General features: G+C 33.8%; 1 protein-coding gene across 4 annotated transcripts in view; it reads left to right on the top strand.

Moving 5' to 3' along the window:
• The window catches only part of LOC140437258 (trehalase-like), a 53,213-nt gene that overhangs the window by 27,471 nt on the left and 7,733 nt on the right, over positions 1-18,009 (top strand). For 2 of the 4 annotated variants that reach the window (XM_072526676.1, XM_072526677.1), the window contains exons 2-3: positions 10,468-11,083; positions 12,420-12,717. In XM_072526676.1, the coding sequence (XP_072382777.1) occupies positions 10,473-11,083; positions 12,420-12,717 (909 nt within the window). In that variant the 5' untranslated portion in view covers positions 10,468-10,472. Of the gene's footprint in view, positions 1-3,840; positions 3,926-10,150; positions 10,174-10,467; positions 11,084-12,419; positions 12,718-18,009 lie in introns of those variants that run through there. The other 2 variants (XM_072526675.1, XM_072526678.1) reach the window with 2 other exon arrangements.

Here is an 18,009-nt window from a genome sequence, read left to right as displayed (position 1 = left end):
TGTTTATCACATCTTTCAACATGGGTTCGAGAAGTAAAAGAATGTAAGAATTAGTAAAAAACAAGAAAATATGTGTTTTAAATAAAGGTAAGTCCGAATAGAGAATTTTTTTGTAGATAGAAACTGTATTTTGTACCTACTTCTCTAGAGGTCAATACCAATGCTGCGATTTTGGAGCAGCCAAGCACTAGTGGACTTCAAAAGAAGGTCAACTCTAAAGCAGGTAAGCATATTAAAAAATTTTTTACTACCTTTATTAATTAATCATCTCTTTTTAATAACAATTTACCCCCTCTGCAATTCAATTTTTTATTTAAAAAAATATAGATATAATATACATTACTTGAGTTATTATTACATACATACCTACCTATGTACATAAATTAAATTTTTAGACTATATGGATAATTCTACTGATGAAAGTGTTACATCAGGCAGCGAATATTCCCCTTCCAGTGAAGAAGATTCAGAGGAGGATTCTGATAACTCACTTATTCGACGAGTCTCATAAACAAATATCCGGATGTTGATAGAGTTAAACGTAAAATGTTTTCTGATAACCAAGAAATTAAAACGGTAAAGCTAAAAAAAGTTAAGATTAAGAAATAAAAATAGAAATTAGAAATAAGTATAAATTTAATAAATAACTAAGATATTTTTAAGGTTCCGACAAATAGCAGGGAAACCCCGGATAGGATTGACGAAGTGCAGGAGGAAATACCTCGGGAAATACCTATAGAAGACCATAACCAGCAATTTCATGTTACTGCCGATGAAATAAGTAAAAGAGAAATTGTTAAACCAGTTTTAAAAATAACTAAAAAAAGAGTCCGGAAACCTGATAATTGGAAACGAAATAAAGCTGCAAGGTTAAGACAACAAGGTAAAGAATATATTTCTCAAAAGACTGGTAAACTGATGGAAGAAAAAACAATTAAAAGAGATTTACTGTGTAAAGAAAAATGTAAACTAAACTGTACTGAGAAGTTTAGTATTGCAAGCAGAGAAGAAATTCTAAGAAAATTTTATAAGCTAGATACAAATTCCAAAAATATTTTAATTTTTAAAAGTATTAAGATGCAGGAAGTTAATCGTCACCGCCCTCGTAAAAATATAAAAACGAAAGCTTACAGCTTTAAATATTTTATTACGTGTGATAAATAAAATACACTAGTGTGTAAAGATGCTTTCTGCTCTTTATACCGAATTGGACGAAAAAAGTGTTTAAAGCTCAAAATGACTTAAAATCTGGCCAGGTAATACCCTCACCACATAAGCAAGGGCATCACAAAAATCCAACAAAAATATCCGATGAAGTAATAAACTGCATTAAAAATCATATCAAGCAGTTTCCTTCAGAAGAATCACATTATTCTAGGACTAAAAACCCACATACAAAATACCTTTCCCCTTTACTAAATATTAACCGACTTCATCAACTGTATATAGAGGATTGTCAAACAAAAAAGCTCGAAACTAAATATTTCGTAAAGGCCTCTTTTTACAGACATATATTTGAAACAAGGTTTAACTTATCTTTTGGTGTACCAAAAAGTGATACTTGCTTTTGCGCAGCAGAAAGTTGACAGCGAAGCAGTAAAAATTTCCAAAGAAAAATGTTACATAACAATGGATCTTCAACAAACGATGCCTTTGCCAAAGCTATCAACGTCAAAATCTTTTTACTTAAGACAAATGTGGCTATACAACTTTGGAGTCCACTGTTTAACCAGTTCTGGTCATAAGTACTATTTTTTTACATGGACTGAGGATATTGCCAATAGGGGAAGTAATGAAATAGCAAGTGGTTTGCTACGATTTTGTCTGTTTCTTAAAGAAGAAAATCCCCAAATTGATCATTTAATAATTTGGTCAGATCAATATGGGGGACAAAACAAAAACTTCTCCATTATTAATCTTTTTCAATACCTAATATTAAATAAAATATTTAAGATCATTGACCATAAATTTCCCGAAGTTGGTCACAGTTACCTTGACTCTGACAGAGACTTTGGAAGAATAGAAAAGATTCTTAGAAAACATCAGAATATTTATATACCAGACCAATATCGGGAAATTATTAGATCTGCGAGTACTAAACAAAGTGTATGCCTTAACATGGAACATTTTTTTTATTGCTTTGAAACTCTACCTGCAAAACTTCATTTAAACAAAAGACTCACTAATAGTCTTGACCAAAAAATAAATTTTCGAGATAAAGTGAAGTGGCTAAGAGTAAGTTGTTTTGGAAAATACTTTTACAAAACTAGTTTAGATCCGTTTACCCCATTTATGGAAGTTAACTTACAAAAAAAAGTGAACTGATAGTATAAAGTAATCAAGTTGTTTTACACAAGTTACCTAAATGCGGTGGTTTGACTTCTGAAAAAATTTCAAATCTACAAGATTAACTTACGTTTATTCCAGCAGAGTATAAATGGAATTATGATATTGTTTTAGAAGTATGTTTGAAAAACCCTAAGAAAAAACGTAATTCATGTTAAATTTAAATGTTTCTGTGTCTTTGTTTATAAATTTTTAATTTATCTTACTTTGCTTTTGTTAATCTGCAAATAAAATTTAATTTCCAGATTACTTAATAGTTTTTTTTTATTATTTTTTTAAAATTTAAATACAACATAGGTGACATAACACCTTTCTCTACTCAAGTTTATACCAACATCTGCATAAAATGTTGGTTGATTAAGGTGCTATGTCCATTAAAATTAAAATTACTAAAAAAGTTTAAATTCTAGAAAAACAAAAAATATTATAAAAAAAAGTACAAAACGATTCTAATCTAATAAGATATTGGTAATTTTTATAAAATTTATTAAAAAAAATATATAAGTGAAAACGCGTTTCCTTCAATTACTCAATATCTGAAAAAGTGGACATGGCACCTTTATCATCTCATGTCTTCACTTCGTTTCACTTTCGTTTTCTTCATCTACAGATACTTTTTGCTGTTCTTCCTTACCTGTCTGTAGCGCTTTTTGTTTTACATTTCTTCTCTTATTGATAGCTTCTTTACACTCCTTATTAAACCACTCAGTTTTACCTCTTTTTGTTTTTCTTGGAATTACATTTTTTCTGCCATTGCAATATTTTTTCTGTTTCTCCTTTTTTGTTTATACTCCCTTGGGTTGCTGTAAGTTATGCTTTGCGATTTCATCTTCAAATTTTTGTCTACATTTTTCTTGTTGTATATTTAAAGTTACTTCTAGAGTTACGCTGCTTTTATTTTTTTTTTTCAAATGATTGGTCAAGTTTTGCTTTTGTATAAATCTGCTCCTCTGGAAGATCTTATATCTGTTACCATCTTCTCGTATTATTTTTAAATAAGCACATGATCTATTCGTTTGGGATATTTTACTATTTGAAGCTAGCCAGCAACACTTATGGATGTCTTTATGAGCAAACTTTGTGCTTATAAGTCCTATTGTTGCTAAGTTTGCTAGTCTTTGTCAGTTATCGTTGGTAATTTTGTGTTTGCTAAAACTGGCTATTACTGGCTTATACATTTCTTCCTTTCCAATTTTTGCATTGAAATCTCCTATTATAATTTTTATATCTCGTTTTAATAAAACCTCTTATTTTCGCGGACGTGTACGTATGTTAAATAAATAATGTTCTATTTAGTAAATTGTTATTTATTAAATAAGAAGATACCCTAGTATTAATCTACTCAAGTTGTTGATAATATTCATCTATATCAGTTCAGTTAAAGTTAGGTCATGTTAGGTAAAATTATATAAACTAGAAAAAATATGCGAATGCATTAAAAAAATAGTTGGATATCTTATCAACATAAATAAGTCATGACGAGGCCAAAGTAGGCATTAACATATTTATTAAAATTATTTTTACTTTAAAACAAGAAACAATCCTCGACAATCATTGGTTTATTTGTTAATTTCATAAAGTAAGTATCGTAACTAGTATTTATTTAAAAAATCCCTTTATTGCTTTTATACTGTTCTGTACCTATATAATATTAATAAATCGGCTGCATCTTATCTTATTTATGTCCTATATTTCGTCCATGTCTCGTTTCCATGCAAGGTTTATTTCCCTTAATAGCTACTACAACGTATTTAATTGTTACGTTAAATTGTTTTTAAGATGCGTTCTCCAAATACCGACGGTTAGCAATAGAACATTCTTCACTCTTCGAAATCCCTTTAGAAGCTAATATTTATTTACATTTATCTACCCTCTTAGATGTTTTGCATAAGAGAATGTTTTCCTTCCTGAATTTTTTTGTCTTCAATTTTGTCGTTCATTATAAGATAAAACACTGAATTTTTCTACTCAATAAAGATGACTTATAATAGATGATTTTTCATAATTTTGTTCGATTTTTTTTGGTCAAGGATTTTCTATCCGTTTTTGTTATTTGTAAAACTTCCTCGTTAACTTAATTCTTACAAATGGGTAAGTTTGGAGATAGAATCTGCTCCTATCGTCATCATTATATTAGCGTATTCTCCCAATTATGGTTCAACCTACCTTACATAATCGTTCTTCATTTCTGCCCACGATTGTCTAAAATTCACTTTTCTGTGCCATGTTGTATCGGCTTGTTTCCTTATGTCATAGACTCATCTTAAATTTGGATGTCTTCTTGGTCTTTTTTACCATAATGATACCACATATTAGGATACCACAATGTAATTCTAGTGGAACATCTATTGTCAGTTCTTCTCGCTAAATGTCCCGCTCACTGCTATTCTAAAGATTTCATTTCTGTGGATTACATCAGTGTGCTTGGTTTTCTGTCTGATCTATTAATCTATTCTATTCATTTTTATCTCTCTTTGTTATACTTTGGTGTCCAAATTTCGCAGCATGTTATGATTAGCAGTATACACAGATGAAATACTTTTTCTTCAGGTGGAGTGGCAACTTCAATTTAAATATCACTGCCTTTCTACCAAAAGATGACCAAGCCACTTCATTCGTCTGTTGATTTCTGGGACTAAGGAGCCAGATTTATGTATTAATTGTCCCAGGTATACATATTCGTCTACTATCTCAAGTGCAGTGTTGTTTATTATTACATATTGGACATTCACTAGCTCGCTGTACATGGATTTTGTTTTTGTTAAGTTCATTTTTAGGCCAACGTCATTGGCTATAGCTAGCTGAATTTAGGTCGCTTATAAGTTCTTGTAGTTCTGCAGGATTATTAGCAATTAGAACGATGTCGTCTGCAAATCTTAGATCTTCATCAATGGATATTCCTTTGTTCTGCCAGTTGATTTTGCTGAATATATTTTCTAGAGTTGCAGTAAAGAGCTTTGGTGATATTGCGTATCCTTATCAGACGCCCTTGGTAGTGGTAAATTCTGGAGTATTTTCATAAATTTTTACCTTAGCTGTTGCTTGCCTGTATATATTTGCTAAAGTCTCTACGTACGGTTTGTCAATGCCTTAGTTGGTCAAAGCTTCTATTACTGCCTTGGGATATATAGAATCCAAAGCCTTCTCGAAATTTATGAAGATTAATGCTAACGGTATTTTATATTCTTTAACTCTACTCATTAGTTTTCTAAACGTATGGATATTATCCAGGGTAAAGAATACACTTCTGAAGACAGCTTGCTCTCTTGGCTGTGCAGCATCTAATGCATTTGTTAATAATGTTGTTGATGATCTTTGTGAATATCTTGTATATGATTGGTAGTAGACTTATAGGTTTGTAGTTTTTGATATCTTTTTTGCTACCTTTCTTATACATGAGAATTATGTTTGCTGTATTGCAATGGCCTGATATGCATCTTGATCTTAGAACGTTCGTAAATATGCGTGCTAAAATTTTCCACTCTTTTTGCCAGCGTATTTAAGCAGTTCCACTGTTATATCATCTATTCCAGCTGCTTTATTGCTTTTCAGTTTTGTAATTGTAGATTTTACTTTTTCGAAAGGACTTCTGGTACATCTTTTATGTTACTGATTGCTTCTTCAAGTGATTCAGGGTCTTTGTAAAGTTTGCTGTAAAATTTAGTCACGAGTTGTATTATTTCATTTCTGTTTGTAATTCTGGTGTTTTCGTTTGTTAGAGCGACGCTTTATTTCTTCTCAATGATTAACGCCTTTTTTATTTTCTTATAGCTTTTTCTGTTTTCGATTGCATTTTCTACCGGTCTTTCATTATAGTTTAATACTTTTCCTTATTGTCTTACAAAGTTCTGTGTGTTGTATTCTTTGTTTGTTACTACTTACTTTCATTTCCATTTTTTGTTTGCCTCCGATTTCTTTGGCAGTATTAATGATGATTTCCATTAATTGAAAACTGTCGATTTGGTCATGTAATCTTTCATCAATCCTTTCTTTATCATCCTTTGGTAGTGATCTGAGGTTTCTTTTAGATTGTTAATATTTATGCCAGTACTGTTGGTTTTGTGATTATTTTATTCTTTCTAGTTTCAGATATAGAACAATTTTTGTTCTGATTAGTCTATGCTCGCTGCCTATTTAAGATTTATTATTACACTGGCATCATTTATTGTAGCAATCTTGTTAGTTAGAATGAAGTCTATTTGAATTATAGTGGTTTCATTTGGTGCTACTAAGGCCCATTTTCTGTTCGATTTTTTCTTATAGAATGTATTTGCAATAGCCATATTTTGTTAGTGTGCAAACTAAACCAGTCTTTCCCTTCTTTCATTTGTTTCGTCGACTCCATACTCACTCCATGACGTTTTCTTGCCGTTTCGTTTCCCCACTTTGGCATTAAAGTCACCAATTCAATACTCGAAGTGATTTTTATTGTGATTTAATGTTTCAGTTATGTTACTGTAGAGTTCCTCTATTTCTTCATTAGAGTGAGTAATCATTGGAGGGTATATTTGTTTAATTTATATATTGTATCTCTTTGATAGTTGTAAGGTTTAGCTATCCTATCCGAGATACTAGTTATTTCTACTACTCTTTGTTTCCATTTCTAGTTAATTAGGAATCCAATACCGCAAAGTTCTGCCCGTTGATGTTCCTCGGTTGTGTAATGTGTTTCCTGACGCTAATATATATATATATATATATATATATATATATATATATATATATGAAAATTACTGAGTTCTCGGGAAGAACCGCGTTGAGAATTTATATATATATATATATATATATATATATATATATATATATATATATATATATATATATATAAATATATTTATATATATATATATAAATATATTTATATATATATATATATATATATATATATATATCTTTCTTTGCGGCATTACTTTTTACATTAAAAGAAATCCTTTATAATGTGTGTTAAGCCCATATTTATATAATAGAAGAATCTAACCTTATAGGCGCTTCCATTCTTATTACGCTTAACATTGAAAGATTACAGGCCGAACTTCGAGTCATGGGAATTTATCAAAAGCTATGCTGAAGATCATTATGTGTCTTTTTCACCATTGCGATCATCAAAGTTCAAAAAGAACATCAAGAAAAACATTAAAGCATTAAACACTAAGGTGTAGAAAACGTTAAATGGAGTATTACAACAACTAATGTATCAAAGTAATGTGAAACATTTTTGGTCCCATTTAGGATCTTATCAAAAACTCCACGGAACCGCATTTGGAAACATTCTTTGGGAACAATGTGTCGAAAAGTCTGTCGTTGCTAACCACAGTTATTTTCAGAAGTAAGGGATTTTCCCCATCTTTGTAAGCTGTCAACACAGCTACTGCCATTTGTTCTTATTCTAATCAGATTTGTCCATATCTTACAGAGCAGTTCAAAGCCTGTCAGTTTCTGGCGATACAGGCTATCTAATTTATTTTCCGTGATGAGTTGCTCTCCCAGTGTCTTGTTCAGGCATTGGTTAGACTAAGGAAGAGGCCTTTAAAAATGGAGGATATCTGGAGCAGAGTCTATTAATTTCGATGTCAAGCTTGTCATGGTGGATGGATACTTAGTAGTTAGCCAATGTTTCTATATTCTCCGAGAAGAGAATGAATTCTTCATAGTTTCGGTGGTGGGATGAGAAGCCAATAGTTCGGTGTGGATCTAATTGTACCTGAGATTTATTCGAATTCTATTGTTTAATGAGTGTGATCAGATTTCATACCAGACTCAACTCTTTGAGAAGATTACGCAGAAGGCACTAAATGTATTTGGCCGAAAGTCATCTGAACTAACCTCACTTTACCCAGTGTTATATGACCTGATCGTAATTTGACTTAATAGACATTTGATCTGATCTAAATTAAATCTCTTTCCAAAAATCGATTCTGGATGTGCTTCTGGAAATACCATCTATTTGATTACAAAGATATAGCTTGAGAGAAAGTTGAACTTGAAAGAAAGTAATTGAGAATTGCTCAGGATAGAGATCAATGGAAGAAGTTGGGAGAGGTCTATTTCCAAACATGGACGGTAGAAGGCTAAGAAGGGAAAATAAAATTAAAACTGGATTTTGACACAAGTAAAAAACAATATAATATACATAACATGTACACTAATTAGTATAAAAAGGTATCAACAGACATCTCGGTTTCACTAACCCAGCAGTCAAGTTGAATGGTCTGACAGTGCCTATTTCCTTTTCCCTATGGAGACCTTTCGAGGCTCTGAAAAAACGATGTAAAATTGTTTTTAATATTTTGACACATTTTTTGAATAGTTTGCTATAAAGACTTCTTAATTGAAGTCCATTAGGTGAATTACTAGCGGACCAACTCGACATTGAGTTTTTTAAATGAAATTTTTATTTTGCGAGAAAAATTAAGAGATTATAGAGAATAATATAAGCAAGAATATACATAACATTCTTCAAGAATAATGCAAGTAAAAAGTGTATTAAATATCACGAAATATTTCGTCGAAAACAATGTTTTTTGTTACAATGTTATCATTTAGCAGTTAATTTTGCATGCTGATCACGAATCCTGTGTCAGATTTGCTCTATCTTGACGTTTTATGCGCGTTTCGGGTCACTTCCGGTGTCGGATCGCAACCGGAAGTACATATTTAGATTCGTCTCGACGAGACCTTTCGATCCATATATACATTGTGGGGTCTAAAACTTAAAGAAAATTTTAACTTCCGGTCATCTCAAAACCGGAAGTGAATTTTTGTACCAAAAGTATATCTTGACAAACTCATACGTAATACTAATAATATTCCGAAAAAATATTTTAATTATCTAATATGGTTTTTGAGTAAAGTGGTGGACAAGAAAAGGGCTTAGCGTTTTAGTATATAAGAACATTAGTTTAAAAGTCTTTAGGCAATTTTGTCTTAAAATGTAATATCTTCTAGTTCTAACGATGTTAAGTCAAATGACTAGGTCAAATATACATTAGATGAAATGTCCGTTAGTTCTAACGGCTTTAGGTTAAATGGCAATTAAATGAAGTGTCTTAGACAAAATGCAATTAGATCAAGTGTCACTAAGAGAGCTGGTATCGTACCGAAACGTCTGTTGCAAATTGCCTAAATCATGTTCTAGTAGTAAATGTAGAGCGCTCCTTTAGTGCAATGAGTCGGGTGAAGTTATGGCTACGCTATACAGATTTTTAAAACTGGTAATGGTTCACATTAAAAATAATATGACAATGGTAAATAATGTAATAATGTAAAGTGTAATGAAGGAAGGAAAGAAAACCAAATTTATGACAATTAGTAAAAAACCAATACTAAACGCTCAACTTACAATCAACCAACAGAATATCGAAAGAGTCAAGCAATATACATATCTAGGCACCAATTTAAATAGCCAATGGGACCACTCAACAGAAATTAAACAGCGAATAATAAAAGCAAAAGCAGCATTCGTTAGAATGAGAACCATTTTCAACAGTCGAGACATATCATTAAAATCAAAATGCCGTCTATTGAACTGCTATATATTCACAGTTCTGCTCTACGGAATGGAAGCATGGACACTGACTGTTGCATCTATGAATCTTCTCCAGCTGATTCTCCAAGGGAAAGTAAATGGTAAGAGAGGACCGGGAAGAAGACGCATTTCCTGGCTTCAAAATTTACGAAAGTGGTATAACACGACTACCATTGAACTGTTCCGCGCTGTAATAAATAAAGTAAAGATAGCCGTGATGATCGCCAACATCCGGAACAAATAGGCACTTTAAGAAGAAGAAGTAATGAAGGAAAGAGCAGCAATGAAGTAATGACATTGTGGTGAGACTTGCATTGTCTTCTTCTGGTTCTACCTGATCATATATTTTTATTAATTTTTTACTTTTTGATGAGTATGATTCGAGAGTACTAGAAAAAATAATATGGAAAAATTGAATGTTAGTATAGTTAATTATATCTACAAATTAATAGTTTATTATGATTTACACTTTGACATTGTCAAGTTCATGTTTTATTGTCAGTTTTGAAGAGTAAAAAATATAATTTGGGGTTTTAATATACATATTAAAACAACAATTAAAAATACACAACTAATACAGATTCTATTTTTTTCAGATAACATGAATAGATTAACTCAAATATTAGCGATCATATTATTTGTGAGTCACCAAGCTTTTTCTGAAGTACTTATAGACTTATGTACAAGTAAAGTGTACTGCCAAGGCAACTTATTAGATGTAGTCCAAAAATCTAGAGTATTTAACGATTCCAAGACATTTGTAGATCTAGTACAGAAGTATCCTGAGAACGTTACTCTAGACCGGTTCAACAAATTAATGGTTAGCACTAAAAACCGTCCTACAAAGATCAACATAACCCGTTTTATAAATGATTGCTTTTCTTCTGAAGGAGAGTTAGTAAATTGGACTCCCCCAGACTACAAACAAAATGCAAGTTTTTTAAATAAAATCAACGATACTGAAGTGAAAAGTTTTGCCAAGAAGCTGAATAATATTTGGCCATTACTGGCTAGGAAAGTAAATAACACTGTTTCTAAACATCCCGCGCAGCATTCGTTGATTTCTTTACCGAATGGGTTTATTATACCTGGTGGAAGATTCAAAGAAATTTATTACTGGGATTCTTACTGGATAGTTAAAGGGTTACTGATATGTGGAATGAATGAAACTGCCAGAGGAGTGCTGGAGAACCTTATCTCATTAGTTAGAAGGTAACACATTTAATTCACTTTGTTGATTTTGTTATAAAGCCGTTTATGAGTAATACATTAGTTTTACAATAGATTTTGAAAATAATAGCAACAAAATAGATCAAATTAAACTAGAAACAGAAAAAAAATATAAGCACATGTTGGAAATTTTTTAATTAAGTACTGTAATAGTATTTTGGAGATTGGTTATTTTGTTTTTTGGAGAAATGTTATCTGTCATACTTGGCATGTATTAAATGTATTATGTTGTTCGCCTGTTTATCAACTTTTTTTCCACAGCTAATGTTAAAGTGTTGCTATAACAACTGTTTTGAGTAGATAAAGTATCACTTTAACCGCAAGGGTAGATAAAGTGACACTTTAACAGCAAGAGTAGATAAAATGTTTTAAGGATAACACATTAAGGATTAAAAACAACTGAAATTTTTCAATTAACATTATTAGAAATATCTATTTTTGGAGCATCACAACTTGTACTCGTTTGGTTAAACACTTGATTCGAGGTACTGGATTGATTTTCTGGTCCGTCAAGTATACACTTGGATACAGCAATCTTATTGCTTATTGCAACAATATTCTCCGCAAAAACCAAAACGTAACATTTGTTTGACATTTGTTGACAGAGTAATTCATATCCCTAGCAACGGAGCAACACAATTGCGATTTTTGTGCTAAAAATTACAATTTTCTTTGAAATTCTATTTTTCACCTGAACTTGAAGTCTTGCTATAGGAAAAAGTGTTGTATAACGACGATAAAATCGCATTATCTTCTCGAGCATAATTAGCGTCTCGACTAACGTCTCGACGCTAAAAAACGCTCTCGAAGATAAAGTACAATTTTATCGTCTTGTACAATAAATAACTATTATAGCATATGTTACCGATTTGGTAGTATTATTGTACTTATGCTCATGTTTATGTTTATTTTATGTTAAGTATAATAGTTAAAAATATTTATTTCATCATTAAACAGTGTAAGTTTTAGGCAAAAGTAAAAAATGACACTTTTTCAAATTAAAAAAAAAATGGTTCCTAAAATTAGATACCCTATCCAAAATTAGGAACCCATTTTTCAATACAAAAATTACACACGTAAGTGTTCTTTTTATTACTATCAGCACACTCTTCATGTGACCATCTGTAGCAACTTGAACACTGTACCCACTTTTCTCCATGTTGGTTTTTGAATAATGTTAAAACGAATTAAAAAAAAAACTAATAATTTTGTATGCATTTAAAAAATATAGTGTTGTAGTAGAGAACACTTTCCCTTATATTTTGATCTTTATTAATATTTTGCATTTAATATTAAGTTTGTTTAATATTTATTGTAGATATGGTTTTGTTCCAAATGGAAGCAGAGTATATTACCTGAATAGATCCCAACCTCCTCTTTTATCGTTAATGGTTGGACTCTATTACGACGCTACGAAAAATATAACGTTCATTAAAAAAAATATAGATATTCTTGACCAAGAAGTAAATTGGTGGTTGCAAAACAGAGCAGTAAAAGTTCGTAAGGATTCTATTATACACACACTATTACAGTACTCAGTTAAAAGTGGACTTCCTAGGCCTGAATCATATGTAGAAGATCTTCATACTTGTGAAGAGTTTGTGAATAATTCTAAGGTATGTTACTGTTTCTTTAAATTAAAAAAAATTATTCTGGTCTTTATTTTTCAAACCAACATGAGGGAAACTTAATTGAGCAGCTACTGCTCTTACCGCTTCCAGGAATTTTTTTAATTACATCTAAAACATCAGTTCTATCCTCTTTTGAACGACCACTATTAGTAGCAATTTATGGTCTCAATGTACCTTTTCTCTCTTTAACACCGATTAATAGAGATAAGAATAATAAGATAAGATTAATAGAGAAAAGAAATAATCGTCTGTCTGCTGTATTACAATTGAGATATGCTTCCGCATACCGCTTTGCATCTGCTACATTATTTCCACTCGCAATACTTTACCTGTGATTACCAAAATTACCGATAATTATTTTAAACCCTTAGTCCTGGTCAAACTTAATCAGAATTAAAAACATATCTGTCATTCCTGCCAGTCCACGAGATATTGGAAAAAATCGATTTACATTAAATTTTGTTATTTCAAAGAACTATAATGTGCCAGCATGTTTGAACTAAGGTAAGTTCAATCGAGCTCTTTTTGGCTCCAAAATGTTTGGTTCAATTTATTATTTGGATATTTCGTTAATTTACACTACTCTCTCATTTTTTTATGTGTATCTATCATTTTGTTGCAATTCTTTCTTATATCTAAATCGGTAACGGTCGTTCAAGCATTACGTAACGCAATTAGGGTTGAGGGGTGGTTTTATAAAACATTACGGTGCATTACAAGGAAGGGAGGAGATTCAAACAACGCGTTACGTAATATTGTTTTTTGAATAAATAAAAAAAAATATAGGGAAATAAAATCTTCCAAGTCGGCAATCCTTTTCGTTTATGTTTTCGGGAAATCTCTCGATTGTATTGTATAATATCACTATTTTGTTTCTTTTGTTTGTTTTACGGAGAATCCTTGGACTGTACTGTACGTCCTTTTTATTTTGATTTCGTTGTCCGTAAGACACAGAAACACGCTGCTGTAGTCAGTATTGATAAATTGAATTCATACTGTAACGTCACCAAAAGTTGAAAAAAAAAATGTGAAAATTTATGCAATCCAGCAGCAACTACGATGCTTCGGCGCAATGTAGAAAGCCTAAAGATAGCTTACAGAATCCAGCAGAAACTAATATGCCATGCTAAATCGCAATATTTCTTGCAAGTGATTGAATGCGCGGACGAATGCTGTTCTTTCCGCTCGAGAAGTGCATTGAAATCTGTCCGGATTTCTTGCACTTCTTGCCTGCCTAATCATTTAAGCATTTAAGCAGGTGCCCTACGATTTATTTTATCTATCACTATAATGAGACTTCAAGAACAGAATATGTGCAACCAGTAGGATCTATGTTGAAAAAGAAAATACTTAGGGCCAGGAATCAGACAGCGTACGGGTAAGTAAGTTAAAGAGATAAGAACCATTTATTACAAAGTTTCTACAAATAAATGTGGAAAGGTCGAGGGCTGCTCACGACGTTGCAGGGGCACTTGCACAAAGGGAAGGTTGACATGATCCTATTTCAGGAGCCCAACGTAAAGTTGGTCTCTCGACAGGGGATCATTAAAGATAGGAAATCTGACGTGGCCGTATACTTGGTGAATCGAGGAGCTGGTATTACCAGACACTCCGCTAAGAATGGTTATGTTAAGGTATATGTCGGAAACCTGGTAGTGTATAATTGTTATGTTTCACCAAACATCCCGCTTCGAGCATATGAAGAGTACATTGACTCGATTATGCAAGAGGCTAGGATAGAGCTTGTACCGGTCGTCATATCTGGTGACCTGAATGCGAAGGATCGTCCATGGAACCCACGAGTGCAAGATGGGAGAGGGAAATACCTATCAGAATGGATCTACGCCATGGGGCTTACTGTGTTAAATGATGGTAAATTCGTGAGAGGTAATAGTGAATCCTTTCTGGACATCACACCGGTTTCTACGACATTTCTAAACAGGGTCGTAAGCTGGACTGTTTTGGAAGAAGAATCGTTTAGCTTACACAAGTATGTGAGTTTTGAAATAGCTAGCAAAAGACAGAAACGTAAAAATGGGGATATCAATCTAAAGAGATGTTTAAATGAGGAGGTTTTTGTAGATGCTTTCGGCTTGATTGGTCCGGGATGTGAAAATGTGCGTGAGTTAATTGAGGGTCTGAGTAATGCATAGGAGTTGGCTTGTGTAAGATCAAATGGAAGGTATAAAAAAAAACAACCATACTGGTGGAACGAGCAGCTTGGAAATCTGAGGACAAATTGCATGAGAGTAAGAAGGAAGTGTAAGAGGTTACGAACAGTACAAGCAGGATATTTGGAAGAGAGAATAAATGAATTAAAGCGAATGCAGAATGAATACAGAAATGAGATAAGAAAGAAAGGCGGAGTAACCTGCTTCAGGATCTCGAAAGGGATATCTGGGGGCAGGGCTTCAAGATTGTCTGTACCGAATTGAAGGAGAAAAAGACACCCTACCCCCTGCCTGAAGATGAGAAACTCCGCTTAATACGGGAACTCTTTCCTCAGGTGGAGGATAGGCGTGAAAGGGTTATTGGTTTCGTAGATGCGGAACCTTTTACTGAGTTGGAACTCGGCGAGGCTGTTGGACGGATGAAGATCCGAAAGGCACCTGGTGTAGATGAAGTCATGTCGGAGACAGTAAGACTCGCCGCACTAAGATACCCGCAGGTTTTCCTGAGATTGCTAAACAAACTGCTTGAACAACAGCAGTTTCCAACAATTTTGAAAGAAGCTAGGGTTGTCCTTATTCCAAAAGGTAGAGGTGAAGAGGAAGAGGTACGATTTCGGCAAATTTGCCTTCTTAGTTCGATAGCTAAATTGTACGAACAGCTTGTAAAAGGCCGCCTTGAGCGAGAGCTAGAAGAAAAGCATCCACTGAGCGACCGCCAATATGGTTTCAGGGCCAAAAGGTCTACCATAGATGCGGTCATAAAAGTAACCTCTTTAGTTACGCAGGATACAAAGAAATAGGTGGCTCTTATCCCGCTTGACGTTTAATGCCTTGAAGAATGCCTTAAATACGGCATCATGGGAAAAAATCATGTCCAGGCTGAGAGAATTGGGCGTTAGTGAGTACCTAGTCAATGTAATTGACAGATACTTTACTGACAGGTCCATAAGAGAAAAAGATACCAGCATCAGTTTGTCGCAGGGTATTCCGCAGGGTTCAGTACTAGCTCCCATGTTAGTTGAGGCTACAGATGCCAAGGGAATGCACTCTTATAGCTTATGCCGATGATCTCGCACTGGTTGCGAAGGCGAGTCAGAAAACGGACATGGCTAATGCGGCTAACACAGCTTTGCGTCGCTTTAGTAAGTGGATCAGAGAGAACGATCTACAGCTAGCGCCTCAGAAAACTGAGGTGTTAGTTCTCAAAGGAAGCCGGGAAAAATCCTCTCTTTGCTTTATAGTGGAAGGTGTGGACGCTTGCACCGGTTAAATCGATTAAGTATCTGGGAGTTTGGTTGTCGTAAGGACTAAGGTTCGGAGTACACATCCAAAAGACGGTAGAGAGGGCAAACCGAAATCTGGAGGCGTTGATACGGCTGATGCCAAACATTGGAGGCCCAGGTAGCACCAAAAGAAAGGTGTTAAATGAAGTTTTCTAGTCGGTGGTAACCTACGCTGCCCCCGTGTGGTGTAGCGTACTAAACACTGCGAATTACGCTAAGCTGATGGAGACTTCGCAAAGACGAATGCTCCTCAGGGTATCTAGCGCATATAGGACAGTTTCAAATGAGGCTCTATATGTCATTGAAGAGGTGATACCGATAGTTTTGTTGTGCAAAGAGCGAGTGATGGTGTATGCGAGGAGGATAGATGAAAATGAGAGAAAGAACGATAGTAGAGTGGCAGAGAGAATGGGCGAATGATAGCGGAAAGGCAAGGTGGACGAAGGAGCTTATTGCCGATCTGAGGACTGTAAGTTCAGAAAACTAGACTACTTCCTGACGCAGTTTCTGATCGGATATGGTAGTTTTGGCACCTTCACAAATAGAATAGGCGAATCTACCTTGGCTGACTGTACTGTTTGTGGGGTACCGGACGCTCCCGCCCACATTTTTAACTGCCAGAGATGGCCAAATGAGAGGGGAGATTTCGAGAGGAGAATGGGTTTCGGGCCGGATGAAAGAAACGTTGTAAACATATTGTTGAGAGGAGAGAAAGAATGGAGAGAAGTACACTGTCTGATTTCTGGGGTGATGAAGAAAAAGGAGCAGAAGGACAGAGGAGGAAATTGAGCAAGGGATCTAAAATGTATGGTTAATATTATTTATTGGTTTATGGCCTAACGTCGGAAACATTTTATGATTTACGGTAATAGGTATGGATATTTATAAATCTTTAGTTTTTTATTTTAGTTGTTCATTGAGTGGCAAGACCACCTCTCTGGAACGGTGGTTACGGTTTTAGCTGGAACACGGTTAATCCGGCACTACCCTGGGATCTTCTGGCATAGTGTCCTACTTGGCCGAAAGATGACAGGGTGCCCAGTTCCGTGACGTAGATGTCCAAAAAATATTTCCCCAACCGTTGCCTGTCAGAATTGAATGGATACCTTCTTAGGCTCTTTTCACAAATCTCAATAGTGCATTCCACAGCAACTTGCTGCCAAAAGGGCAAATGAGCTTCTCTGAATTGTGGGCTACAATAAAACATCGTCTGAAGATGTCGAAATTAATGCAAGTGGTTTAATAATTCCGGAACTCTCCGGCTGCTCTCGGAATGCCAGTAGTAAAAGAATCTGAGTGGCTGACAAACCGATGAGGAATAGTAACTCCAATTAAGTTATTTTTAAATACCTACCTTTTTCTTCCATTCTTATCAACAAAAATTTAGGAACTCCATCACTAGAGTTACGACATACCCTGGAGCAGATATTGAATCTAATCACAACGCTTTAGTCGCTGATTCAAGAGTTCGGCTAAAACGAATAGAGAAAAAAACATTAGCAAAAGAATTTTACCATTTCAGATGTCAACGAGAGTAAACCAGATAATTATGTAAACAACTACATGAAAGAAATGAGAACAACCGAAAATGTTGAAAAAAACATAATAGAAGAACATAATGTGACTAATAGATTCAATGGATGACGGAAAAAATACTAGACCTTTTTAAAATAAAACAAGAATAACGAGCAGCTAAAAAAATGACTTCAGAAATGGAAAAATTACAGAAAAAGCATGACATGTTCAATTTACAGCACAAGAAATTCGTGAAGTTTCTGGGCTGTATAATAAGAAAAAAACTTATATTCTAGTAGATAATGCAG

The sequence above is a fragment of the Diabrotica undecimpunctata genome, chromosome 3, assembly GCF_040954645.1.
Source record: "Diabrotica undecimpunctata isolate CICGRU chromosome 3, icDiaUnde3, whole genome shotgun sequence".
NCBI classification, from domain to species: domain Eukaryota; kingdom Metazoa; phylum Arthropoda; class Insecta; order Coleoptera; family Chrysomelidae; genus Diabrotica; species Diabrotica undecimpunctata.
Note: the sequence above shows the minus strand (reverse complement) of the source record. Positions and strands in the feature narration are given on the sequence as shown.